This window comes from Fusarium subglutinans (assembly GCF_013396075.1).
Source record: "Fusarium subglutinans strain NRRL 66333 chromosome Unknown NRRL66333_c0000018, whole genome shotgun sequence".
Lineage (NCBI taxonomy): Eukaryota > Fungi > Ascomycota > Sordariomycetes > Hypocreales > Nectriaceae > Fusarium > Fusarium subglutinans.
The window spans coordinates 249446-276593 of record NW_023502081.1 but is presented as its reverse complement, the minus strand read 5'-3'; the positions used below and the strand labels follow the sequence as shown (position 1 = coordinate 276593).

The following is a 27148-nucleotide window of genomic DNA, read 5'->3' as shown; positions in this document are numbered from 1 at the left end:
ATTCTGAAAGATAATGAGTCACAGTGAGGCAAGAGCATTGATCGAAGGAGGGAGAAACATGGGCTTTCTTGCATCCCTTTTGATGTACCGGTGAAAGATGGAGTGTTTATGCTGTCAAGAGAAGTTCTTCCTATGTTTACTCTGAATACTTCTAACTAGTCTATTTCACAAATCTTCATCCGACAATTCACTAGGCAAAGGCATACCGCCACCGCTACATCCAAATTCATCATAATGATAACAATCCCCCGAGCCCAAGATCCTAACAACTGTGTCTATCCAGCAACATATGTTCAGATCCTGATGTATGAGGTCGACCCCAACGCTCTTGAGCAAAGCCTGAGGGTACTCATCGCAGACATGATCAGCATTGCTTCGAATCTCTTTTAGCTGCGGGAAGGTGAAAGCCACATCCTTGGATAAGATGAGCAGATCATCATACATAGGGCCATTTGGGGTCTGCGTCCGTTCCGAGAGATCAAGAGAGATGATGCTAGACGGAAGGATGTCAACAAGAGACTTGACCTTGCATTTCCCCCGGCAACAGGTGGGGTATTTCGGGCCGTATAGAAGGTATGTGGGGAGGAAGAGTCTCTTGAGTTGGGCGAATTGCTTTAAGCTGGGTATTTTGTGATCACCTTGGCTACCGGTGTTTAGCATGTTAAGATGCAGAGTCTCAAGGCTGGTGTGAAACCTTGGCTCGTCGAGGAGGTTCACCACGCCCAGGACGTCAGAGTCGAACGAAGTGTAAGAGAATGTGGATAGAGTACCGGTACAAGCTGATAGAATGTGGTCTATGGCAGGGGCGGGAACGACGTTCTTGGATCGGATGTGAAGTTTTCGTAAGCAAGGCATATTGGGGAACTCGCCTGACGCAGAAGTAACCAAGGTCTCAAGCTCCGGCGTCCGGGCAAGTAAGTTTGGGAGAGCATATTCGGTCTCAAGTATCTTGAGAGTAATAGAGCTGACGCCCAGGACGTCGAAGGTAGCAGGTGATACATCGAACCGCCACCGGCGATCTTCTTCAATACTAATGTGATCAAGGTTCGGGAGGATAGCCACCAGAATGGACAGAAGTTGGCCTGCGACTATGGGGATGAAATCTCGCGACCTCATGTATTTAGGAGGACGTGTCCCTCGAAGAAAAGCTCGTTTTATGGCAGAAGAGCGAGTACTGTGGCTTTTGTGATAGAGGTCTTGGGCACTGCTTCCAAAGGTACGTGCACAAGTATCGAAAGCTTTTCGACTTTGATCAAAGTCTAGTGATTCAACCAAGCGGTTTTTCAAAAAGACAGTTTTGACAGCGCGAGCTAGGTCTGGACGAGAAGCAATGGTCTGAAGGAATGGCTCAAGCCGTCGCTCCCACGGATTCGGGACGTCCCAAGTTGTATAATAGGGATCGAAGGAATGGTGTAATACTTCTTGGGCAAAGGGTCGAAAATACCGCGAGACCAGACATAAATTGTACGAGGTCGTGTCATATTCAACTCTCTTTGGCTCTGGCGGCGCCCCAAAGGGCCACTGATACTCGTTGCAACAGTGGGGGCAGAAATATGCAAATATGAAGCGCAGGATATCGGGAGAGAGCTTTGAAAAGTAGTCCGTTGTAGACTTTTGGAGTCGAGTTCTGGCCATCTTCGTAGGTAAACGTAGTACCTCAATCATAAAGGACTAAGTAAACTTAGATGAGACTTCAACAGCCTTAAGACTAGTTATTTCTAAGACCAAGGCAAGTTTGGGCTCTAAAGTGAGGAGGGCGGGTTTGTGAATAGAGAATGTTGGGTGATGGTGGATAGAAGAGGCGGGGCGGAAGTTTAATTTAAGGTTACTGGGCGATTAGGCTGCTGTAGGGCTGTCCCCACAGCTGGCACAGGCTGCAGTTGAAACGCCACCCACCAAAGTCTACTAATAAATGGCCCGTGGGTAGGTAGTTTCTCTCTCTCACACCGCTGATGTTTTAGTTGTTGGTTCTTTGATATGGCACCTATGATCCTTGCCTTGGTCCCAGGCAGCAGGTGATAAAATGAAAATGAAAAAAAAAAAAAAAAAGGTTAGGTTCAATTGGGCAACAAGTCCTATCAATCTACTGATAGGCACAGAGCTGACATGAACATGACCGTTTACCACGCAAAGACTTTGATCGGCTCAAGACAAACAGTTCTGCCGTTCATTGAAACCACTGTTTATGATGCATCCTCCAATACACCTCACTTTATCCCTTATCGACTTCATATACCGGAGTCTAGCTTGTACCGAACACAACCGACATCTTCTGAACCTCCCACGCCACCGTTGTTGCCTGTGAAATAGATTAGAACTCCGATATAAATCTATAGCGATCTCGTTTGATACTCACAATCCCACCAAGTGTCTCCCATGATGATCCCGCAGCGAGTATTATTTCCAGGCAGTATCCCTTCATCGAGCGGATCAAAGATCTTAACCTTGTCGTCCTTCATGCTGCATCCCTCTACCCAAGACCAAGTCACTCGGTGCTTGTGTGTATCAATGTCCTCAAATTCCTTCACATAAGGTTCCGAGTCAGGCGTCATGTATAGATCCTCATGGCTGGAGTGGGAGCACGCATCCTCAATCACCTTATACACAGCGCGGTCTGAAATGTCGGCATGGCCTCGAAAGTCATCCTCGTTATTGCACTGTAGATTGCGGACCTCGAACGTTACCTCGGTAGTCGTGGGCTTTGGTTCTGCTGTCTTTGGCTTGGCCTCAGAAGTGGTCGTTGCTGAACCTGAGGGTGGCGATTCAACCTTCTTGGAGACGCGGTAGCTGTAGGTCCCGCATCCTACATCTATGCTCCCTTTTGTAGCCAAACCAGCAAAGTATAGTGATCTGTGACACTGAGTTTGAAGCTGCGAGTATGCTTTGGAACAAGAGAGATCGCAGGAGCCACCACCGCCTGTCCACTCAAAGTCGAATTCATGTGATGAGCACTTCGACTGTCGACGCCACAGGCTTCTTCTCTCTGCCCCAGTGGCGACGGCCCTCTTGGCATCTCCAACAACATCATCGTAGGTGAAATTTCGTGAAACTGTCTCGTTATTGTCCTCATCTACAGCATCGCAGAAGGAGGCTGAAAACAACTCCATGCAGTCAGCATCAGCTCCATAGGCATACATATCACATGAAGGCTGAGGCGGCTCAGCCTCCGTGCTGTTGCTTGATATGCCCCATTTCTTGAACATTTCAGAAAAGTACTTCACGGTGTCTTCCTCCATGGGACCTAGATCAATATCCTCCCTTCCGGAGTTATCTTTCTCCAAAATGCCAGTAATGCGAGGGACATCCGAGGCGATTGTAGTGGTTGTCGTGCTTTGTTCCCCGGAAACGCATCCTGTGACTGGGGCACAACTGCCGATACGGGTGCTGTGAGAAGTAACTGTCAGTCCGATACAAATATGAGTGGAAGAAGGCGATGTAGCTGCTTACCTTGTTCCCTCACCGTCTTCGCCTGTGTAGTATGAGAGAGTCAAAGTGCACTTGGGGGGAGCGGTCGTAGTACACTCCTCCTCGTCATCGTCATCATCATCGTCGTCCTCGTCTTTATCATCATCCTTAGGGTCATCCTTACCATTGCTTATTGGCTTGGGATTACCGGTCGGCAATGGCCCACCTTTGAGACCGTCAAGTCGGGACCACTTCCAGCCTCCAGGGAATATGGGGATAATGACTCCGTCATCATCAGTCTGAGTAATTGTTTCCGTATTGTCTGTATGCTCAGGGTCTTGAACCGCACTCCAAGTAATGACTTCGTCATCAGTTCCCGTGACTGACGCTAGTTCTCCTTCGGTTTCAGCTCCAGGGGCAGCTGTCACAGGCGGCCCATCACCCTCGGCAGTTGACTTTGGATCAGCAGCTTCTGAGGTGACTTGTGGGGGCATAGGGACATCCTGAGTTACAGTGCTTCCTCCCTCAGAAGGTGCTTGGGTCTGAGAAACGACGGGCTGAGTATTTTCATCAATGGGTAATGAATTCTCATCTTGACTGGCAGATGTAGCAGTAGATGAAGCAATGCCGTCGCCATCACCAGGACTATTGGTCTCTGGTGAACCCGACTCAGTTGCATCCGGATCTTCACCGGGGTTCGGCTCACCATTTCCGTCATTGACAGACGTTTGAACTGGGTCTGAGGGCGAGGTAGTTGGGAGCTGGCCAGCACCAGGAGTCTCTGGAAGAGCGCCTCCTTCTGGTCCAGTGCTCGGAAGGAATGCAGTCTCATCAACCCCAGGGGCGGCTTCCGCTGGAAGAGTGGTAGGCTGAGGCTCGGATGGCTGATCTGCGGGCTCTGAGCCCGGGTCATTGCCAAGGACCGAAGTAGCAACTGGTTGGCCTGGAGTAACTGGCTCAGTTACTGGTAAGGAGGTTGGGTTTGGCTCATTATTCCCAGGAAGGCCTGCTAAAGAGGTTGCTGACTCTCCAGGCAGCGGTATAACAGGCCTCGGGGGACCATGGGTGACAAACACAAGCGACGTGCTAACAGGATTCTCAGCCGGAAGAGGAGCGTCCTGAGATGAGATAAGACAGGGCGCAAAAGACGCTAGAAGAAAGAGTTGTAACGCCAAAGACTTCATTGTGATAAGAGAGTGTTAAAGAAAACTGAAGAGGTGAATATGAAGAGCATAGAGAGGAAAATAAAGTGATTGTATATGCTTGATATCACAAGAATTCCCAGGGAAATTGATGTTGGCCAGGACCCGCCAGGATGTTTTACAAAATACCGCGGAAGCCGGCAGTTTACAATCATGGAGAGTATCATGCAAGGAGCGGCCCCCAAAGCCAACAGCCCGAAAAGGCATCTCGTGCATGCAACTCTTGTTGCAAGTGAAATTAAGATCAACGAGACAGTCACTATATCCCGCAACGACGTGCCCTTTCAAAATTGATCGGTCAACTATCTCAGACAGCATTGTCATGAATCATATGAAGTCTAACAGGGATATGGGTTGTACAGCATGTGGCACAGACCTATAGACGGATCTTGTTATGGGTGAAGGCCTCGGACTCGACCCACAAACAAGACATCAGTGGGGTCTGTTTGCTGGTTGTTTTTGGTGTCCAAGAAATACAGGAGAACGTCTTCCGATTTCATGATGGGTTCATACAATCCAAGATTCTTAAAGCGCTCAGCGTGTTCTTCTTCTCTAGGGGAGGAAAGAAAAATCAGGACCTTGGTCTAAAATAATAAAAAGACTTAGCCTAGGTAGGCTTACGGGGACTCTTTACTAAAGTTTTTTCAGCGCCAGACTTCTAATCGAATCTCATGATAAGCTTAAAGCACTGAACAATAAAGATAGATGTTCAGGAAACGTAGTAATGGCCAACCTGATACTGACTTACATGGGACGTATATCTGGCCAAAAACAGCCATGTGGAGAACAAATGGACCCCAACTTCAGCTTTGCTCTGATTCAAAACCCTTGACGATGTGCATATGCCGAGCCAACACCTTCGGGCTATGCAGGTCAGGATGTCTACGCTTAACCTTGTCTTCCAAGTTCGGGCCGCCCCCAATATTCCCAACACTAACGTTTCATCGAGCGCTTATCGTGGGCAGCTGGAATGAAGGCAATTCAAACAGGTGGTTCCGATTGGCTTGAGTTTATTTCAGTCACATTCAGGATTGTTGAACAACAGCAGCCAAGGCCGACATACAGCTGCCGTCCAATTATTTTCGCATTTGGTGTTTCAAATTAATTGATGTTGAGCATACCATGATTCATTTCAAAAATACCTCATGCGATTGAGCCTTGTTTATGCCATGACAAGGGTTGACTTTTGGGATGCTTGAATGACCTTTCGTTTTCAAGATAGATACGGCAGTTTCTACTTAGAGACTGAACTAATTATAAATCTTTGTGTCATGACGAAAACTCATCTTTGGTTGATATAAGTTCAATTTATTGGTTCTTGTACTCTTTTTAATTCTTATATCCTCAGTCCTCTCTATCTGACCTAAGAATCTGTCTTTCCCAGGAACACTGTCTTTCAGGCCTGTCATAATGAATCTTTCATTCGCTCTTATCCTTTCATTGACTACGTCTGTGATCGCTGCTAAGTCTAAGCTCTCTGATTCATGGGAGATTGATGACAGCTGCGATCCTCCAAGGCTCGAGAAGCTCGAAGAGGCCCATTCAGAGATCGTTGAGCTTCTCACCAAAGTCACAAATGACCTCGCCCACGTACAACAGCCACGGCCAGCAACTCGCTGGGGGAAGCCCAATTGGAACCGCATCTCTCGGAACCTTGCCGGCCTCTTTGGCCTCCAGCCTAACGACGCCATTATTGAGAATGGTTATGACCCAGGAGAGCAATACTTTAGCCAAGTCCTTTGTAAGTATACTGGATGGATGAAACACTCCTAGAAGCCTTAAGCGGTATTAACAACTACTTAGATACCTACGATCGAATGTATCAAGCCCTTGTGAACGGGAAGGCTGTCCCGGAAAACGGATACTCTGGCAAGTTGACGGACCAAAGCCAGCATAGTAAGCCTCTTCTCTTGTGTGGAGATACTAGGACCTGGGAGCGCTTCGAAAAGGATGATCCAGATAAGTATGACGCCTCGAAAACGGTTGGAGAAGTTTTCCCAGAGGCGGCGAAGACAGGTGGTGCTTTCATCCGTGCAAACCGCTATCTCGGAGCGGGCCCTGGCGAGACAAAGCCCGACATATGCACGGGCATATACGGGATGACACTCCCGCGGCACGACCTCATAACAATTTGCGATAATACCCTTGAACTGGACGATGAAAAGTGGCCGGTGCGTGATGGTGGTGCGGTAGTACAAGGCACAGATCTTGATCGAGACCACTTTGGCAGGCAATCTCTAGTTCGTGTCATGCTCCATGAGTTTGCGCACTACTATGGCTCTAGGATGGAAGGGAGTGCGATCAAAGTGTGTATGTTGCCAGCTTGAACAGCTCAGTAAGTCCTGAATGTGCTGATGACATCTACTGTAGTGACGGACCAACAAGCCGTTGATAAGAACGGATGTCTACTATGGTCAGACGGATCAGCACGTCGAGTACCAGAGCCTACCAACGCAAACGGAGAACAGCTGCAAATACAGCATGTTTGTAAGTGGCACAGTAAAATAGGTTATCGTTGGACGGACTATCAGAGTTATCCTAACAAACTCTTACAGACAGCCTCAGATATTGCACGCATATCAGCAGAGATCAAACCAACAACCAACATGCAGGTAAGTGGAAGATATCCACATCAGAAGAATTAAACAGCTAAGTTTTGAAAGGCCAATTCGAGAAAGATGGCGCCTGGGTGGCTGGTACACTCGGAAATTCCGGTCCCTCTGCTGCGACCTGGACAGCTGAAACATATGCTTACTTCCCCATCATCTCGTAAGTGCTATACTCCTCCTCTTCTTCTACAGTGCTAATGGGAAGTTCTACAGGTATTTAGATAAGTGGGAATGGTTGACCACAGGGAAGGCTAGTCCACTTTGATAGAGCAATGGTAGGCTGTTCTTGTCTATAGTTAGGCTGGTAAGGCGAATAGTTCTATTGTCTATATTTAGTAGTAAATGTAGTATAATACGTTAACTTATTTCTATAATCGTTACAGTACACCTTTTGCATTCGTATTGCGAAGATTGCTACGGTCTGTAGCATGAAATAAATACAGGACAGAGTAACAGCATCCATTTTAGTGAAATGAAAGTTCCTGATAGGTAATTCTAACCTACTTCACCGACATTCGATTTAATATGTGAGTAGCCTTCAACAAACTGGCGCTACAGGATCACTCTTTCTTTTCCGGCTCCGGGCTAAGTATAAGAGAAGTGGTTAAGAAACCAAAGCAATGTCCCAAGATTACAAGACAAACTTGTTGATAGCCTTCTTCTTCGCCAGCTGGACCAACAAATCCTTAGGCTCCTCGAGGAAAGCAGTAAGGACAATGTTCGCACCGACCTCTTCGTAAGCAAAGTTGCCAGAGCCGTATATCTCGGACAGGGCATTGTGTAAGACAACACCATCTTTTACTAGACCTCTTGGGATTTTGTGCTCCCAGGAATAGGCTTTGGCTGATCTGCTCATCCTGTAGGACTTTCTGTTACCTGCTATATATTACGGCTGTCTTGCTATTATAAAGGCTTCAGGAATTGGCACCGTTGGCTTAATTATTTCTAGTTACTGTACGCAAGCAAGTAGAAGCAGGTGTAATAAAAAAGATGGTCAGTATTTATATATAAAAAAGGCTCGTGAATCAGAAGATAGCGTCTACTGTAGAACGATTCACGCTTGATGTTTTAGTTCTGTGAACCAGAAATATGTCGCCTTGGGATGTTGCATCTTAGCAGCCGGGGACAATAACGACAACTTTGTATTATTCTTGACAATCGTAATTAATATGATGGGTTGTAATCGGCATAAGAAGCAACCCGTCCGGGTGTCTCTCACGGCTATACTAATCTGCTGCCTTTAGGCACTTGTCAGTAAAGGCACACACGTAGCACATTGATTCGCTGTAAAGTATGGATAAAACTTTCACTTATGCGTACTAGTTACACATACTAGTGTAAAGTACCAAAGAGTCAGGGACTTTGGTGCTGTGTCATCGGGCTCCATTCGTATTGATGACCACAGTGAACGGTTGTCGAATCAGAGACTCAAAGCAGAGTCACAACAACCCAAGCATGGACCAATCCCAAGTGAGAAGTCAGACTAAAACGCACGAGCAATTATTGAGCTTGGGCAGTCGCCTATTAAAAGGTCCCCGCTGACAGTCAATGGGTAGAGAGTAGCTGCACGTTTCGGAATGGTGAGTAAGCAGAGATGTAAATGTAATCTTATTCGATACCTGGGCTGAAAAGGCAGTCTCACCGCTTGATGCATATGCACCAATAATAGGCTATTAGTCGTATCAGCTGAGGATACAAGATATGTACCTAGGAGCCCAGGAGCCGTGGAATATCATCAGTAGGCAACTATAAAACCAGGCGAGCGTGTCCTGATTTCGTATGTATCCACCGCACCAAGCATCTTCACCTTACTCTAGCATCAACTCCACGTCAAGACACCCAACATGCAGCTGATCAATCTCTCCGCCATTGCCCTCTTTGCTACTTCCGCTCTCGCGGCAGACTGCTTCGGTAACTCCCAGAAAGGTGTCCAAGATTTTCAGGATGCGTACTGGCAGGCTCGCCAGAAGATGTGTAGCAACTCAGACTGCGCTTACCAGCAGGGCTGCACCACCAAAGGATCAAAGACCATCAAGGGACTCATCTCTCTCACCGTCACTGCCGAACTCAGCCGCAAGAACACTGGCGGCAAGAAGGGTTTCAAGGATTGCTGGGTATGTATTCCTCTGATACGCTTGATGCTAAGGTCTTGCTAATTAATATTGCTTAGGATGCTACTGAGTATGTAACTGAGATCTTTACAAAGCTTATCTAACTTTCATAGGAACATCATCGTTCAGTGCGTCAGAGGAACTAACCAGATGAGTGGAACCTGGGAGTATGACGGTCAGCTGTACCAGTTCAATGGCTACTACTCTTAGGTCGAGGCAGGGTGTTGGATATCATTGCGAAGGCAGAAACGAGGGGGAAGTGAACCATGTGATTGATGTGCGATGGCTGAGGCAGTTACCGGGATGTTTCTTGTTCATCTATGTACTGTGGACATGTTGACTATAGCTCAACATAGCATGGCTAAATATAGGAGCACGAGCATCGTATTTCCTGATCTAACAAAAGACATCAATATGAAGATCTGGGGTTCGAGTGAAGAGCTTCTCAAACACCATAGTGAGCATAAGAAAGCCAATAAGCCGGGAACTGTGCGTCTCTGATCACTCGTCATCGTCGCGAGGAATAAAATCTGTCATTCCTTCTCCAATGGGTATATGTGGATGAGAAATACCTACGTGTAGCAAAGATATTGTTTGTGCAACAATTAGATCAGGTTAGTGCAGCATCAGATGCTAGTAGACAAGTTCTTGACAGATTCCTTGGAATTTTGATAAATAATATGGTGAATAGTTCAACATAATCTTGATCAGGCGGTCAATCCAGCATTTTCCTGACTGATCTTCCTCTGGTATATCTTTCAAAACTCCATGGACGAGCTCCGCTCCGCTGCCAAAAACGAGTTGACATAGTTGCTTCTCACCAAGCGACTGTGTCTTGAAGGATCCCCTAGTTGCCTAGGAATACCAGGTTCGCCACGTTCATGATGGCCATGAAAAGCCAGATCAGAATGGCCAGAATCATAGTAAACCACGAGTTGGTCATCTTGACGCCTTGACCTCGGAGTCCATCTCCATCTTCGATTATCCCCTCCGCATCTGTCTCGTCATCCATGTCACCAGTACGCCAGCGCGCACTGCCTGTTTGGACCGTCATGTATTTATCACGGCAGGTGAAGTAAATAAGAGGTGCGGTTACGAATGGTAGGATGATGCTGAGAGCCACCTGCGATCCATTGAGTGCTGCGTTAAGGCCTTCACGCCCGACAGCTCCTGCGATGATGATGCTTGGGGTAATGCTAATACTGCGAGTTATAAGACGGCGTAGCCATGGTTTAACGTTCCAGTTTAAGGCGCCTTCGCTAACCATCTGACCCGCAATGGTGCAAACGATTCCAGCCGAAACTCCAGAGAGCAACAATGCTAGAGCGAATATAGTGCCTGCAGTAGGTGAAATGGTCTTGGAAAGTAATTTGTGAATGCCGAAGATATCTGCATCGAGAGCATTTGGATTGTTGTAGAGCGAAGCCCCTGCGACAATGAGGATAGCCGAGTTGACAAAAAGCGCGAACGTGAAGAGAGAAACAGACAGGTCGATAATCGAAAGCTTGAGCGAGTGCTTGATTGCCTTTTCAGAGGGAACGTAGTAGCCTTTGTCGATGCTGTTGTCGACAACGGAGGGTTCTGAAGTGACTTGACGAGGCAAGAGAGCGCTCCGTTCATCGTACTCACGCAGACGGGGTTGAACGATGCCGGATCCAAGATACAGACTGTGAGGCATGACCGTCGCGCCGAGAATGCCACAGGCCTGGTAAATGCTGGAAAGGTATTAGAGTGGACGCAACAAACCAAAAGGATTCAGAACTCACGCTTCAGACTCGATGAGGTACTTCGATGGCAGATAACCTTGAAAGACCTCTCCAGGGGTGGTATCCTTGATCAAAGATAGCTGAATACAGAAGCAAATAACTACGCCAAGGACGAGACACATGATGAACATTTCGAAGTACCGTAAACCCTTCATAGATCCTTCAGGGCGGTAGAAGATGAGGAGGACCATGACATCGAGAATGGAAATGGCACATCCTGCCACCAGCGGAATCTGGGGGACCAGAAGGTTCAAGGCAATCGCAAATCCAATGACCTAGTAAGTCAGTATTGCAACGCAAGGATGGGAAATGGCAAGCGATTTACCTCTGCGATGTCAGTAGCAATGATAGCGGCCTCAGCAAAGACATATAAGACATAATTCAACCACCGCGGCAGAAACGCCCGGCAAGCCTGTGCAAGATTAAGTCCACTCACAGTCCCCAGCTTTATCGCCAAGCTCTGCAGAAAGACTGCAAACACATTGGAAAGCAAGACAATAAACAGGAGCCGAAAGCGATAAGAAGCTCCTGCAGCGATGTCGGTCGAGTAATTGCCCGGGTCAATGTACGCAACCGAAATCATGAACCCAGGCCCAATAAAAGATCCAATTTTGGCGAGGGTGTCTTTGAAACGCTGAAATGGCGTGCCGTTGTCGGCGGAACCAGCTGGTGCTGGCGGGGGGTTGGCGGGTGCTGAGCGCAGACCGCCTGAGGGCTGGCCATGGTCGAGTGACCGATGAGCCAGCCGCAGCTTCGCCTTTCCATGGTCTGGCGTTTCAGTAGCGGTGTTGTTGGCTATCTGGCCAGACATGTTTGACTCTGCGTCCGGGAGTGCATGAGAGTCGCCTTGGAGAGAAGTGCGAGTGTTGACGAGCCCGTTGAAGTCAGCGTTGGTGGTCAAGTCGCTAGAGTTTGGATTCGGGCTCTGGTTGTAGCCGTCATCGCCCTCAAAGGGCTCATCAGTATGAGAAGTCTTGTTCATCTTGATTTCCGTCCAATAATTGACAATGTTTATTTAAGTTGAAAGAAGCTGGTGTCGCGTGTCGTTTGCGTACCTTATTTATCAAGGTACAAAGTCTCAGGCTTATGTACCTGTCATCGGACCCGATATCTTCCTTCTCCGCTTAACATGTGATTGGTTTGAAGGAAGAAGCCGTGATACAGTGACGCTATGGCTTTGGTCCACCGGCAGTTAAGCCTCTGGGAGACGTTTTAATAGGCTGATTGGTGATTCACGCAGGGGACCCGGGTAGAACGGCACTTACAGGTACGAGACTCGGCTATCATCATACCATCTCGTTCACAGGCAGACCAGGGACAACAAATCCCAAAAATGGCCTGCATGTGCATGAGAACAAAACCAGTGCTTATTACAAGAATGGCCTAAATATAACATTCTAATGATATATACGGAGTACTTAGCTATAAACCCGATTTTGGTATCCGTGTCTTATTTTCTCATATTCTCAAAATGCACTCCTCCGGCAAGGCATACAACTAACCCAAAACAAGAAGCAGATCAGTAACCAGTACTATCACAGAGTAGCCAAAAACAGCTTCCTCAGTACACTATTACGAAAGCAAAATTATTATCCCTGCAATTACTATTAATGGACCAGAGAAGGGTTTGCTATGTGTATCCTGTCACTGCCTAATTATTCCATCAACGACGATAACAATGGCGGCCATCAAGAACATATGCGCAAGAAAGCGAGGCCGGAGAAAAGGGCACTTTGCGCTTCATACAGTACTTATGTGAACCTACTCATCGCCCAGAAACGCCCACTATGCCCACGTAGCTTCAGGCGTTCCGCTGTAGATCCATAAATACCCATCGTGCCATCCGATCCCTGCCGAACGACTAAACGATTAGAAGGTAATAACAATCATAAATTTACAGGTTAATCATAAGATTAGAAAATACACTGTAGGCTTAACATAATGTAAGATTTAGAAGAGAAGTTCTAAAAAATCTCTTAAACACCAAAGTGAACATAAGGAACCCAATAAGTCGGAAACTCCACATCTCTGTCCCTCTCACCATCATCATAAGGAATAATATCTCTCATTCCTTTCTCATCTCCCTGTCCAAGCCACTCCCTCTTCTTATCCAAGCTTTCAAGCCAAGCATCTCTCAACATTCTCGTGGCTTTATGCAACCCGCGACAAACAGAATCGTCGGTCATACCCCCTTCTCTAATAGCTTCATACGTAACTCGCGCGACATCAACGCAGTGCTTATCCCTAACCTTCCATAGAGTCCCAATAACGTGTCTGAAGCCAGCTAGTTGAAACGCGCTGATAAGATGTATGCTCTCGTCGATGAATTTGTCATCTTGAACATGTCCGGTGCTACATGCTGAAAGATATGCCAGAAAGGGTGATTTTTCGTGCAGGTTCAACTTCAAGATATCTCCAACTGTCAGGGGATCGCTGGTGTCGCTTAGGCAAAGATGGCTCTTGGAAGCGTCGTCGCCGTTGGTATATCCATGTCCTGCAAAATGGAATATCTTGCAGTCTCGTAGGCAAGAAAGCACATCTTGTTTGCTCTGAACATCCAAAACGGGCCTTATGGCCATACTCTCGCAGATCTCACTAACCACCTTTACCTCTGCTCGTGCTTGTGGTAGACGAGGGTGAGCATCTGTATGCTCCACATCTATCAAAAGAGCATGGCTGGGCCCGGTAGCAACTTCACGTTGTCGACGTCCGTGAACTAGAGCTCTCAGAGATGGACTATATGACGATACCACTCGGTCCATTACCGTGTTGCCAGATCGCTCTCGATGTCGTCCAGATGCATGAAGTGGGAACCTACTCAACGGCCCAGTAGGTATCCACCAAATGTGAGGCCATTCCTGTTGATCCGATGGTGTCTCCTTGAAACCCAGCACCTCGAGCACACGGCTCGTGATAGTATCCCAAAGCCACTCAAGCACATCAGAGGTTCCGAGGTCGAAACCCGCTGCACGCTCCATCAACTCGCCGTCGTCCAGATCTTTAAAAATCATTGATGTTATACGCTCTCGCTCGATGACTATTCCTTCGCATCCCATCCAGCTGCTGTTGATGACCACGATGGGACCATAAGCAGCTGCAGCACATATCTGTTCCGTGGTGAGAGGACCGAGAAAATCCTCAAATCCAGGCTTTTTTCGTACCTCCTCTAGAAGATCATCGAAGCTCTCGGCAGCGTTGCGCCGTCGTAAACCTCGGTCCTCTCTAGGCTCGTCACTCAACTGCGAACCAGTAGAAGATTCGAGTTCTTCGCGAAGACGCAGGAATCTCTCTCCTAACTGAGGAAACGCTTGCTGAAGCTTCTTTATATCTGTTCGTATATCATCCAGTGACGATGCTAAAATACCCCGTCCTTGTTCTAGAATTGCTAGTGCCTCAGACGGATCCCTGTTAAGCCTAATAGCAGCACCTGTTACCGAAGCCGCGAGACCTCTTGAAAAGCTGAGTAGATGCTGTCTATCACCGATTTCGAGTGACCGAGCCGCGGCAATGCCAGGTACAAGGTCAATGGCCGTCCGCCCTATATCGTAAGCCTCTTGCAGGCTCACGCACAATGGCATCACTGATGTTGCAGCAATTATGCGCCTTAAGGTATTGCCTGTAGGATGTTCCACCGCACACCGATAGCTGCGCACTGCCTCATCCAAGTCACCACTGACCCATGTTCTACTGAACCTGGCGGCGAAAAGATCCCCGAGAGTGGTCCAAAGGTCTGTCCTGAATGGAGAGTCCTCAGGCATCGATTCCAACGTCTTTTGGGTGATCGAGATTGCTTCAGTTATGTCATCCATGGGGCCTCCAACTTTGAACCGCTTCTTTAGGAGAGCTGCCAAGGTACTGATTGAAGTGGGCCGCTCAGTGTACGGATTTACCATTGCAGAAATGGCTTTCCTAGCAACTTCGATACCTTCTTCGAGATCTTCCGAGGACCCTAGCTTATCGTGTCTCGTGTCAAGAGCTGAAGCTAGGCGGGATAGTATGCTCTCAATCTCAGGATTAGTGCTGGAGATAGAAGTCAAAGCTTCCCTCAAGAGCGCGATTCCTTGGTTCAGATCCGATTCATTCTCTTGATTCCTCGAGAACCTCTTCAGAAGTATGGAACCTAGGTTATGCAGCTGGATATGTCTCGACGAATGATCATCAGGTGTTACATCTAACGCAGTTCTGGCATAGGAAACAGCTTCTTCCAGGTCCACCATGGAGCCTCTTATCATTGATCTTCTCGAGAGTGCTATCGAAAGGTTACCTAAAACAATTCTAAGGTTGGGAGAGTTCTTTGGTATGTCTTTCAAGCTCTTCCTACCAAGTTCGACAGCCTCATCGAGATGAGCCAAGTCCCCAGTCCTACTATGAAGAGAATCGAGGTAGTTAGAGTAGTTGCTGAGCTGTTCTGACCAACGAAGATGATCTTTACTAGCTTTCTCAAGATATCGCTTCACGACATGAATTGCCTCTTCGAGATCCTCCAAGTCGCCCGTCTCGTGGTACAGAACGTATATGGTAACGTTAAGCTTTCGTAGTCGATCCAACCACTCAGGGTCGTCTTCTGGCGTCGCAGCCACGGCTTCTCGAGTTAGTCTGATAGATTCCCGTAGCTCGCTCAGAGTCCTCGTCTCTTCAAAAAGCTCGTAGAGCGTCCTTGCTAGTTGAATCTGCCGAGCTAGTTTATCTCGTTCTCGATCGTCTGCCGTCGCCGATAGCGAGTCTCTTCGCAGGCGACAAACAGTTTCGAGGTCCTCTAGCCTCCCTAATTTGCCGTGCTTTACATCGTACAAGTCCGCTAATTTCTCAAGCCAGGTCGCAATAGTATTGTGATCTTCTGAAGATGATGCGACAGCTGTTTCTAAGCTTTCACGGGCACCTTCAAAGTCGCCTTCGACTCCGAGGACAGAATACTTCTCCTTCATCAAGATGCCGAGATTAGCCAGATGTGCGGCTTTCATGGGGGATTCGCCGGGGACATTTTCTAGCGACCCCTGGATCAATCTGATAGCTTCATCTAGATCATTCACGTTTCCAGTGTGATAGAAACAATCCCCTAACTGCAGTGCTAACCAGTACGAAAACCTCTGGCGGTCTGTGGAATCTGAGGGTGAAGATTCGACTGCCCTGCGTTCGAGGTTCGTCGCTTCGTCAAGATCACCAAAATTGTCAACCACATCCTTGTACCTCATGTACAAAGCCCAAGCCAGCGTGTGTAATAGCTTTGCATCGGCTTTGACCGATGCCTCCAAGATTTGCCGTGCAGTCTGGATAAGCTGTTCCAATTGATCGGGGTCATCCGTGTCGCGGTAACTCTGGATCAGCCCTTCCAGTAGGGCTTTCGGAGGAGTATAGCTGCTCCCGGCTACGGAAGTCCCAGGGACTCCTCTACCTTGGCGGTTCGTTGACGTTTTCTCCATGTTTGAGGACTTTGGTTTTATATGCGGAACGGGTTTCGGTGATGAAAAGGAACGGGGCAAAGGCTTTCTGGCGCCCAAGTTTGATGCAAGAATAATCACAAGGCCAATATTTGCACTTTGACTTCATTGGTTCGTTGTACTTTCGTGCATGTAGTAAATCAAGCTGCGGCGAGGTAGACTCTGGCGCTACCCTAGAGACACTGCCTAAATGCACCGTTTGCATTAGCGGGTTTGGAGGCCTGACACATGAAATAGCCGCCCGCCTTGTTCGGCTTTGGGTCTTGTTCCTTTTTCTCTCAACATATCTAGCGTACGTTATGTGGCAGTAATTATTCTGTGCTGACTCCAGAGTGTACTTTTCCGCCTAAAAGTCCCCAGAGCAAGAGGTTAGTACTGAGATTCTGTTTTGAAGCGGGAGACTTATATAACTCAACAACCAGGCTCGGCACATAATGTCAATCCTCGGGTTTGCGCTCCCTTTTCTTCGGCCCTTTCTGGGGCCCTATTTTGGCTTCATCATCGATACTTATGCCTCTGTCATGATGATTCTCTTTTTTCTCGGTTTTCCTTCGATACGCGAGCGACTTGTGCGAGTATTGCTAAGGGATGAACCCTTCTTCATTCCCGGACTTGGGCCCCTGTTCGTTCGCTATGTGATCCCGCGTGCCCGGCGATGGATGGGTAGCCTTGGCAGCTCAAATGATTTCCAGGTCGTCATTGTTTTCTTCCGTATCGGCCGCACCGCCTGCAAGGCAATCTATGCTTTCTTTGTCCGTGCTTCAAACCGGGAACAGTACACGTACATGCCTCTGTCGAATAGCTCTGACAGTAGTGAAATCCGCCTGATTAAGCTGCACCCCGGTTCTGGCGATGACCCTCTCCGAGTTGACATCTTACATGCTTCATTGGATTCGAATCTAGTCGGAAAGTATGAAGCAGTCTCGTACGCTTGGGAGGATGGTCATGCAACAAAGAAACTAGAAACACAGCGCGGTGCTCTTCTTATCACGCCTTCTCTGTTTTACGCATTGCATCGATTTCGGTTGAAAGAAGAATCTCGTATGCTCTGGGCGGATGCGGTGTGTATCAACCAGTCAGACAGCGCGGAGAAAGCGAGCCAGGTGGCATTGATGAATGAGATCTATGCATTTGCTGGCTGTACACTGGTGTATTTGGGCCGCGAAGCCGATGGAAGCGAGATGGTCGGAAACCTGTTACTTCAATTTGCTAGGGCTAGTTCGTCTCTCTATCGCTTATACGGTAGACATGCAATGGAGGCATTGAGACATGTTGGAATGATCCAACCTCCTATTAGGGAGGTATTCGACAAATATCAGCTTCCCGGCCTAGAGAATCCTGTGTGGAAAGCGTTAGCCAAGCTCTGGGGGAGGCCGTGGTTTCGGCGCGTGTGGGTAATTCAGGAATTTGTCCTCTCCCCGGATGTCCGCATCTTCTGTGGTGAATGGGAGGTCAGTTGGTCAGTATTCTACGTCGCTACGATCGACGCATACATGACTTTCTCCTTCTCGGTTGTTCCAGATATACCGAACGCATTCAATGACGCAGCAACGCACATGGGAACGCAAGCTATGCACATGATGTGCGAGTACCGGCGATCTGCACTCTTACACACTTTACGCGTTTCAGATGATGATAGTATGCGAATGTTGATCATAAATCCTGGAACAATGGTATTTGAGGAACAAGAGGAGTTCAACTTGGCGAGAAAGATGGATCCGAAACTGAGACTACGGCTCGAAGTACCTCTTCTTGATCTCTTCGCGCTATGTGACAGGAGCAAAGCTACCAGAGCTCGCGATCATTTGTTCGCGGTATTTGGTCTGTCCAGCGCGAATGAAGACGAACTTTTCCACGCAGACTACTCTTGTACATTTGACGAGATAGTTAGGCGCTTCGGCAAAGCGTTTGTACGCAGGGGCCAGTGTATGGACCTCTTATACCAAGCCCGGTTGAACATTCAATCCTCGCGGTTTCCATCCTGGATCCCTGATTGGACCACCAAGTTCGCCTCCGCGGGCGACGAAATTGATTACGACAGCTTGGGCCTGAACAGTGGCGGGCTGTATGCCGCTGCTGGCGATACTCAGTGCGTACCGTGGGTTAGTGATGACCCAAAGGACGATTGCCTTACAGTTCGAGGAAGGTTCGTCGACAAGTTGAGCTGGGTCGGCGGTGGCCACGTCAAACACGGCCCCATACATGGCCTGATATATCGTCTTAAACAATCTCATGACATTATTGCAGAACTTGAAGAAGCTTCTGATTATTATTTGACTGGCGAGTCACTTAAAGATGTATGGTGGCGGATGCTGGTGGCAAACAAGACGAAGCAATTCGGCCCCGTGTCTTCAGATTTTGGATCCGGACTAGGTTCCAGATGGCATGTAATGCCCGCCCTATGCAATTGGCTATTATCATCGCCTGCCGAGGAAGCCAAGGAACAACTTGTCGCACTTATAGGCCTTCCGTATTACAAGGCCTTATACTCTTGTTACACTTTGTACCAGATTGGGAAGACGGAGAAGGGAATGCTTGGTCTCGTGCCGCTCCTGGCAGAAGCTGGTGATGAGATATACGTCCTCAATGGCGGTGCAGTGCCATTTGTTTTGAGAAAAGGGAAGCGACTGCTGAATGGACGTCGGTTAGTAGGAGAATGTTATATCCACGGACTTATGAACGGCGAGGCGATACAGGGCGAATATGACGAGAGAGATGTCAGATTATACTGATATGTGCTGCGACAGAAAAGACTGTTGACCCATCGCGACTCCATGGATGCTACTCTGGAATCTCAATACACTCCCTTACTCTTGTCATTCATGCATCATAACTAATTAATTCTCAGCTCAAAATCTCTATTAGGAAGCTGGTTAAAAACCAAGGTTTAAAAGCTCTCAGAGATTGCTGATCCCTACTTCAATGGCTTAGCTCTATCACTGCCGACTCATACCCCGCCTTGAACATCAGCAAGATTACGATGTCGGGTTGCACCTCTTATCGACACTATTCTGCATGTAACCATGGATGGTTCAACTAAATATTATCTAAGCGGAGTAAACGGCACTTTTTGAAGATGACGATCGTCATGACGATCTTGAGCTACAAAAGCGAGCGATGCGCCTCTCCCAAGGACTAACTAAACGCAACGAAGTCAATTGCTGACAATGGCTCGTTTTCCCACTTTGGTTGCTCTGCTGAGCCTAATTGCGCAAAGTCATGGCCATCCATGCGATGTGAAGTATCCTCCCCAAACGAAACCAGTAGAGACCAGGCAATTCAGCAACAGCCGCGGTGCTGTTGCCAGTGAGAGCTCGATATGTTCGACAATTGGTATCGACATTCTGAGGCAGGGCGGCAACGCAGCCGATGCCATGGTCGCCACTGTTCTTTGCGTGGGGACAGTCGGTAAGTTTTCCAGGCTATTCTTGACCGCTTGACGCTGAGATAAAAACAGGCATGTATCATTCTGGTATCGGAGGCGGCGGCTTCATGCTCATTCACAAACCCGATGGCAAGAATGAATCCGTGCCCTACGAATTTGTTGACTTTCGTGAAACGGCGCCTGCGGCAGCTACGGAGAATATGTTTAAGAATAACGTGAACGCCAGTATTTATGGAGGACAAGCGAGGTATGAAATACCTTCCGGTGCTACGCCAATGACTAACAGCATTCTAGTGGCGTACCTGGCGAATTGAGAGGTCTAGAACATCTGCACAAGAGCTATGGTCATCTCCCTTGGTCGAAACTCGTGCAACCAGCAATTGACGTCGCCCGCTATGGATTTCCAGTCAACAACGACACTCTCAAGTACATGAAGATGACATACAGCAAGGCCGAGAACGAAAGCTTTCTGCTCAGTGATCCAGCGTGGGCAATTGACTTTGCACCTGCGGGAAGACTGGTCAAATTCGGCGAGAAGCTCACGCGGAAGAGATATGCTGATACGCTCGAGACCATTGCTTCTAAGGGAGCCGGTGCGTTCTACGAAGGATCCATTGCCGATGCGACTATCAGGACTTTGAAGCAGAAGAAGGGTATCATGACGACAGATGACCTGAAGAACTATTCCGTGGCGATTCGAGAGCCGTCTCAGATAAACTACCGTGGTGGAAAGGTCACTAGCGGCTCAGCCCCCTCAAGCGGTGCCGTAGTAGTAGCTGCGTTGAACGTTCTAGACGGTTATGACTTCCTCGGTGATCCTAGACGAGTCAACGACAGTGCTTATCTCCTCGATGAAGCATTCAAGTTCGGCTACGGAATGCGAAGTAATCTCGGCGACCCAACCTTTGTCAAAGGTCTAGGCGAGTATCAGGCTGAGATGTACTCCAACGATACCGCGCAGGAGATCCGCGCCAAACTAGATGGGCGTGCTCTTGCAGTCAAGGATTACGATCCTAAAGGTCTTGAAAGCTTAGACACCCCCGGGACTTCACATATCGTTACCATGGACAACTCAGGCCTTGCCATCTCCCTCACGACTACGATCAACCTCAACTTCGGTTCTCAAGTCATTGTTCCCGAAACTGGCGTTATCATGAACAACGAGATGAACGACTTTAGTATCCCCGGACAATCAAACGCTTTCGGATTCATTCCCAGCGAGGCCAACTTCATCAGACCTGGAAAACGCCCTCTTTCTAGTATAAGCACCACCATTGTCGAAGGACCTGATGGAAAGGTTTCGTTGGTGACGGGCTCTGCTGGCGGTAGTCGTATCATCACTGCTACTGTCCAGGTGGTTCTGAACGCGCTGGAGAAGAACATGACTGTTCATGATGCCCTGGCTGCGCCTCGTCTGCATGATCAGCTTGAGCCGCGACAAGTCACTTTCGAATATGCTTGTGACAACTCAACAGTTGCTTATTTGAAGGAGATTGGAAATAATGTCACTTGGGTTGCACCTGGACAGAGCACTGCTCAGGCTTTGAGGAGGCTGCTGAATGGCACATTTGAAGCTGCTGGCGAGCCTAGACAGGCCAACTCAGGAGGATTCTCAACTTGAACAGTTCAGACATCAAATCTCTAGTTCAAGGTAGTATTACAACTAGTATCTATCTACCTAGTTGTAGAAGTCATAAACCCGGTCTCTAAAGCTTCCATACCTCCAAGTTGCGATATCGAGCAACAAGAGGATTCATCTGTCTGAAGCCAATCCGTCCACCACGAACTACAGGCCCAGTCGTCCTATCAACATCCTCCCATGAAAACAATTCCAACCCATTAATCGAAAACTTGACATCCCGTTTATCGTGAATAACCTCAACCTTGTAATAAGCACCCTGAGTATCCTCCACATTCGGCAGCGGATCAGCCCCCTGCGCAACAAGATGAAACCCAGGTGACTTCCGCAAGTTCGCAAGATGGAAAGCCCTCTCCTCAGGCCATCGACGCCGAAAGTACGAAGCATGCAGCGTTCGTATATCGCTAGAGTGATACTGCGGGTAAGACCCGTTTCGGGGTTTGAGATCCTTGTCGAAAATGCTTCCGCCATCCTTGGCTGCTGCTGCGCCGAAGAAGATGATAGCCAGGCCTGGTTCTTGGATGGGTGAAAACTCCCAGGTGATGCGGATGCGCTCGGGAAAGACTTCTGGAACCCAGTAGACAAAGTCTCCCGGGGCAGCTAGTTCGAGAGTGTTGTTGGAGACTGTGGCCTTGACGGGGCCTTCGGCTACCCAATCTGAGATTGCGTCGGTGCTGTTGAAGGTATTTCTGTAGAGAAGCTTTTCAGCCATGGCTGAAGCGGCGAGGAGAGGGTAGAGGAGAAGACTTCGCATATTGTTCTGTTAAGGGGGGATTATTTCCACTGACTCTCGAACACGAGTATTCGGCAACTGTCCACGATTTTATAGGTTTTTGTTTATATGTTTTGTCATATTAATTCGCGATTTGATCATATTTAATTTCCCTCTTCGGGGGTAGATGTGCCGAGATGAGCAGATGCGATCCTATCATCTTCAGTGTATGACAGCGGATATGCTACTGCATTGAGTTTAGGTACCAGCATGTAATGCAATTCGATCATTCGGGAAGCAAAAGACGTGATTCAACAGTGAGTGCCGATCCTTTTAGATGTAATTGAGCTTGTTACCAAATTTCCACCAATAGAAGCGTCCCTGTTGTTCAAGGCTGTTCCAAGTCGTGAGACTTACATGGACGAAATAGCTTGACAGCTGAGATAAAAGAGGGTAGACGAATGAATGAGAACTAGTTTTTTTAACGCAATTTTAGTAGTAGTAGGGGAACCGACAAGACTGGCCCGCAATAAACAACCTGTGCTATGCATGGAAGAAAGTGAGATCAAGATTGTCGTTGATAAAATCAAAGTCCTGTGGAAGCTATGTCGTTTCCATTAGCAGAAGTCACGAATACTCCACTCGATTTGACATACCATCGAGCTAATGATATCGGTCATAATATCAGAACTCAGATAGTTCGCATCGATTGATAGCTGATTCCCACATGAGCCGTCATCATCACTACGACTTATCAGTATGGGGTGACTCAGTGCCTCTCGAACGGACATACTTACCAAGCCTCAGAAAATGGCAATTGTTGTCGAAGAGCTACTTGACGTGTGTGAATCAGCTCGCACAGTTTAATTACTCGCTCTCCAGCTTCTTTGTCCGATTTCGCGGCCGACTCTGGCCATAGTTTGCCTTTGATCAAACCAATAGTCATACTCATGATATAATATTCGTTCAAGCCGTTGAATGTGAGTGAGATCCGCTTTTCGAGAATATCCAAGACTTTCTCAACATTTTCGATAAGGAATGCTGAAATTTGTGGAAAGATCGTGATGGTTGATTGATCGTAGGCTTCATAAGTATAAGCTGACACTCGTTATTTTACGGAAGGGGTATGACAGGTAGTCTTACCGCGAGATCCAATATTGAGGTACATTTCATGGCAGATGTTCAGTGCTGCAAGGATTAAGCCTGTCCTACATGCCTGTTCTGGCAATGCCTCGTCGTTCAAAAGTCGCTGATAGTAGTCGAGGATCTTCGTAGAAGCCTCTAACCTCGCACGACGACACATAAGACCTTTAGGTGAGGAGGGAGTTTGGACTAGGAAGTGGAAATGCAGTAAAAGCATATACTGGTGCAGAACGATACCTAGCATGCTCTTTATGTATGTTGCGGTCTGACGCTGTCGTGGATCAGCTTGGGTGTCATCCCATGCCGGAATGTCTCGAAGTGCCTGTCCTAGCTCCTCCTCTAGCTCTAAGACCTTGTCGAAATCGACCTCTTCGCAACTTCCATTGATCAAGGCGCATATCCTTGATCTCACAGGCAAGGATCGATAGAGAAGTGCTTGAAAAGAAGTGTTCGTCATTGTAGTAATTGGCATGCCGGTTGAAGGGCCTTGCAGGGACTCCTCAAGACCTTTGTCGTCGATATTCAGTGGTGTTTTGATGTTGAAATCTCCTATTCGGACACTTGGGGGCATTCCACGTTCTATCGATGCCTGGAGATCGAGTTCGACAATTGTCACCCACAATCTTCGACGCATTTCTCGACAGAATGGCGGTATCCTGGCTGCGGAAACAGTTTCACGATGATATCCTGCTGCCATGGCCCACCGGACTAATGTCCCGCAAGAGGTCCAAAAGGAGCCCTCTTTGATAAAGTTTGCACGTTTAGCAATCAGCAAAAGGCAGTGGCTCACCAGGATGTCCCAGGAACGAGGGGGTTGGCTTGACTGACAACTAAGCCATGCTTCCGCTACCTCGACCCAGCCAAGAACATGATCGTGAGTTGTCTTGTGGCTGAATACATCGATACATACTTCTGGATGACAGCTTGCAGCAGTAGCAGCGACTAAAAGCATCTGGACAAGAAAGTGGACAGGAGTGGTGGACTGATCAACCCAGTGGCCGTTATACTTGATGATGAATGTTGGTATGTGCAGAACTCGATGCGTTATCTCATAGCGTTCGGTATAGGTCTGAACCAGTATATCCATGATTGGCTTTGTGGGTATTAGCTGTCTCAAAGTATTCTCCAGCGCATCGTGCTTTGAGATCGGGCGATGTCGATGCTTATCGTTGAATGGAGCATAAATCTCATCGCGAAGGGAGTTGATGGAGGGATATTGGATCTTGATCTTCACGATGTATGCCCGAAGATCGGTGAACTATTTCTAGTAAGGGAATGATAACTCTTAGAAAAAGGAAGAACATACCTGCTGGTAAAGGTTCAGGGGATAGCTATACCCGTAGAATTTGGTGGAGTTCCCCTGCCCTTCCAGATGTGTCATATCGACTTCTTGGATGGCAGAGGCTACATGATTGTCGAGTGTTCCTGTTGACGAACCCTTCATACGGGTAGATGCTGCCGCACCATCAGCCCCTTTTGGGGGACCATCGCCCAACAGACCGTCAACCGACGTGCGTCGCCCTTTGTCCCCACGGTAGGCGCACTCATCGGCATTTCCGGCCTTTGAGCAACGGCTACAAGACGGGAGCTCTCTGCCGCACTTAAGCTTGCGTTGATAGCACTGAATGCAGGCCAGTGGGGGACGTCTTTTCTTCACCCCTGGTTTAACCACACGTTGCGAAGTGTTCGGTAATCGGTTCATTGCGGCGGATATGAGTAACCTGAGAGTTAGGAAATTATTTAGTATGGGAATTGAGAGAAATAATTTGCCGAGCACAACATCTTATGTTCTTTCGGCTCGGCATATTCGGGGGCTCGGTGATCTCTAGACTCGGTCTTTTGTACCGGCCAATTTGGAGACTTGATTTACCTCCTACCTGCTTACCGCAAGACGACCATTCTCGTGCTTGTGTGATGCGTGAATCTCCAGTCAGTGTGGAGAAACTGGGGTAAAGAGATGATGTCGCCCCAGATTCTACATCCGGGGTGCTCACAAAGTATAAAGTGTAAGTAGACCCTACCGCAACAATGATCTCTACTCAAGTCAAGCATCAACGCCTTTATCTCATCTATTTAAAAACCCAACACCCACTCACTGAAGCTACGCTACTTAAAATGTTATCAGCTGAAGATGATCCTTTGACAACTTCTGTCATCTCCTCCTTCGGGCCCAACAGCTCACCCAGAGCGCGGGAGATTCTGACGGGGCTGATCCGATATCTCCATGCATTTTGTCGCGAGGTAAATCTCACTACAGAAGAGCTCTACCTCGCCATTGAAGCGTTGAATCGGTCTGGTCAGATGAGCAACGCTGAAAGGAATGAGACTTTATTGATCTCAGACTGTCTTGGCGTGGAAGCGTTTGTTCTCCTCTTCTAGCTTTTTGCCACTTGTATCTAACTGTTATGTCAGACTGGTTGATGCCCAAACACAGAAGATGCTCGAGCAAGATAACGGAACCAACTCTTGCATTCTCGGCCCATTCTATGTCGCTGACCCTCCTCAATATGCCAATGGGGATAGCATTATCCAGAAATACCTTGGCGGAGAAGTGACTTACTTCCATGGCCGAATCTTGGATGCCGATACTAATAAACCTGTAGAAGGTATGCCTGATTGATTATTGACTATCGTGTCATAAAGAGTGCTAATAGAAATTGCAGGTGCTTCTCTGAACGTCTGGGAGTGTGCAGTCAATGGACTTTATGATCAGCAGGATCCCAATCAGCCATCCGGAAACATGCGCGGCATGTTCACCTCCGATGCAGAAGGCAAATACGCTTTTTACTGCATTAAGCCAGTTCCTTATCCCGTTCCGTACGACGGCCCTGCTGGGGATACTCTCAAGCTCATGGATCGCCACCCCTACAGGGCTGGTCACATCCACTTCATGGTGACCAGGGACTCTTACAACCGTCTGATTACACAGGTATTTCCTGAGGACGACACTTATCTCGACTCTGACTCGGTGTATGCCGTCAAGTCAGATTTGCTGTTGAAGTTCAAACCTTATAACTGCGGCTCACTGAAGAGGACTGGAGGCAACGATGTCGATGTGAAGTGGGAAGTCAACTGGGATTTCAAAATCAAGCAACAGAAAGATTAATCGGCCGTTAATCAAGGCCTTATCTTTCTATAAGCAGTGGAATTGAGTCAGTTTTAGAGGTTTATACGAATGTAATTCTTCGTGGAATTACTGAAACCCGTATTAATAGCTTAACTATAGGGTGAGATATATAGCCCGTCCTCTTACAAACTTCCCATTTTGTTGACTTGAAAGACATCTCGATACTTGACCTTTTCTGATATTTTGTTAGGAATATATGGTAAGATTGGTTAAAAACGATCTAAGTCAGCTTGTAGAAAGAGCAGTGGCGCGCTGCTCAAGATGGTATTTTCTATATCAAGTCAATAGACCTGATACTTACATGTTGCATCACGCACCTACCTCGGGGCTGTAGCAGCCGCCGGGGCATTCCATTGCCATTGGTCTAATCAATCTTGTGCTACAGAATCTCTTAGAAGGTCTAAAGGCTGGGTGATCAATCTGCAAGTCAGCCCCTTTGTCTCACCTTTGCCACGCAAGGCAGGAATGCTAAGGCGATGATGAAACGACGCGCTGCTATAGGATCTCTGTCACCTCAATTAAACCTTTCTTGCTGGAGTCACGTCACCAAATTTGGCGGACCCAAGCGAATCATTACACTTTGTGCTCCGTCCAATCATCACGGAACACAT

At 47.8% G+C, this 27148-nt stretch overlaps 12 protein-coding genes across 12 annotated transcripts; 5 read left to right on the top strand and 7 right to left on the bottom strand.

The window, feature by feature from the left end:
* Positions 1-165: 165 nt before the first annotated feature.
* Positions 166-1635, bottom strand: FSUBG_2104 (uncharacterized protein; the record flags this gene model as incomplete). The annotated part of the gene is made up of 1 exon (XM_036679843.1): positions 166-1635. One exon carries the CDS (start codon positions 1633-1635, stop codon positions 166-168), a length of 1470 nt encoding a protein of 489 aa, XP_036542380.1.
* A 593-nt stretch (positions 1636-2228) lies between these two features.
* On the bottom strand, positions 2229-4589 carry FSUBG_2103 (uncharacterized protein; the record flags this gene model as incomplete). The annotated part of the gene is made up of 3 exons (XM_036679842.1): positions 2229-2299; positions 2357-3384; positions 3448-4589. 3 exons carry the CDS (start codon positions 4587-4589, stop codon positions 2229-2231), a joined length of 2241 nt encoding a protein of 746 aa, XP_036542379.1.
* Positions 4590-6017: 1428 nt separating this feature from the next.
* On the top strand, positions 6018-7481 carry FSUBG_2102 (uncharacterized protein; the record flags this gene model as incomplete). Its single annotated transcript, XM_036679841.1, has 6 exons — positions 6018-6348; positions 6411-6917; positions 6978-7094; positions 7163-7219; positions 7271-7376; positions 7430-7481. 6 exons carry the CDS (start codon positions 6018-6020, stop codon positions 7479-7481), a joined length of 1170 nt encoding a protein of 389 aa, XP_036542378.1.
* A 295-nt stretch (positions 7482-7776) lies between these two features.
* FSUBG_2101 (uncharacterized protein) lies at positions 7777-8072 on the bottom strand (the record flags this gene model as incomplete). Its single annotated transcript, XM_036679840.1, has 2 exons — positions 7777-7801; positions 7852-8072. The coding sequence occupies 2 exons, from the start codon at positions 8070-8072 to the stop codon at positions 7777-7779; spliced, it is 246 nt and encodes an 81-aa protein (XP_036542377.1).
* Positions 8073-9060: 988 nt separating this feature from the next.
* FSUBG_2100 (uncharacterized protein) lies at positions 9061-9537 on the top strand (the record flags this gene model as incomplete). Its single annotated transcript, XM_036679839.1, has 3 exons — positions 9061-9330; positions 9387-9397; positions 9441-9537. 3 exons carry the CDS (start codon positions 9061-9063, stop codon positions 9535-9537), a joined length of 378 nt encoding a protein of 125 aa, XP_036542376.1.
* Positions 9538-10174: 637 nt separating this feature from the next.
* On the bottom strand, positions 10175-12075 carry FSUBG_2099 (manganese transporter; the record flags this gene model as incomplete). The annotated part of the gene is made up of 3 exons (XM_036679836.1): positions 10175-11042; positions 11094-11368; positions 11419-12075. The coding sequence occupies 3 exons, from the start codon at positions 12073-12075 to the stop codon at positions 10175-10177; spliced, it is 1800 nt and encodes a 599-aa protein (XP_036542375.1).
* Positions 12076-13069: 994 nt separating this feature from the next.
* Positions 13070-16513, bottom strand: FSUBG_2098 (uncharacterized protein; the record flags this gene model as incomplete). The annotated part of the gene is made up of 1 exon (XM_036679835.1): positions 13070-16513. The coding sequence occupies one exon, from the start codon at positions 16511-16513 to the stop codon at positions 13070-13072; it is 3444 nt and encodes a 1147-aa protein (XP_036542374.1).
* Positions 16514-16965: 452 nt separating this feature from the next.
* FSUBG_2097 (heterokaryon incompatibility (het-6OR allele)) lies at positions 16966-19263 on the top strand (the record flags this gene model as incomplete). The annotated part of the gene is made up of 1 exon (XM_036679834.1): positions 16966-19263. The coding sequence occupies one exon, from the start codon at positions 16966-16968 to the stop codon at positions 19261-19263; it is 2298 nt and encodes a 765-aa protein (XP_036542373.1).
* A 435-nt stretch (positions 19264-19698) lies between these two features.
* FSUBG_2096 (gamma-glutamyltransferase) lies at positions 19699-21537 on the top strand (the record flags this gene model as incomplete). The annotated part of the gene is made up of 3 exons (XM_036679833.1): positions 19699-19939; positions 19989-20163; positions 20211-21537. 3 exons carry the CDS (start codon positions 19699-19701, stop codon positions 21535-21537), a joined length of 1743 nt encoding a protein of 580 aa, XP_036542372.1.
* Positions 21538-21622: 85 nt separating this feature from the next.
* FSUBG_2095 (uncharacterized protein) lies at positions 21623-22309 on the bottom strand (the record flags this gene model as incomplete). Its single annotated transcript, XM_036679832.1, has 1 exon — positions 21623-22309. The coding sequence occupies one exon, from the start codon at positions 22307-22309 to the stop codon at positions 21623-21625; it is 687 nt and encodes a 228-aa protein (XP_036542371.1).
* Positions 22310-22810: 501 nt separating this feature from the next.
* On the bottom strand, positions 22811-25112 carry FSUBG_2094 (Zn(2)-C6 fungal-type DNA-binding domain protein; the record flags this gene model as incomplete). The annotated part of the gene is made up of 5 exons (XM_036679831.1): positions 22811-22870; positions 22924-23011; positions 23065-23365; positions 23411-24668; positions 24717-25112. The coding sequence occupies 5 exons, from the start codon at positions 25110-25112 to the stop codon at positions 22811-22813; spliced, it is 2103 nt and encodes a 700-aa protein (XP_036542370.1).
* Positions 25113-25525: 413 nt separating this feature from the next.
* Positions 25526-26516, top strand: FSUBG_2093 (hydroxyquinol 1 2-dioxygenase; the record flags this gene model as incomplete). The annotated part of the gene is made up of 3 exons (XM_036679830.1): positions 25526-25770; positions 25823-26016; positions 26074-26516. The coding sequence occupies 3 exons, from the start codon at positions 25526-25528 to the stop codon at positions 26514-26516; spliced, it is 882 nt and encodes a 293-aa protein (XP_036542369.1).
* Between the last annotated feature and the right edge of the window lie 632 nt (positions 26517-27148).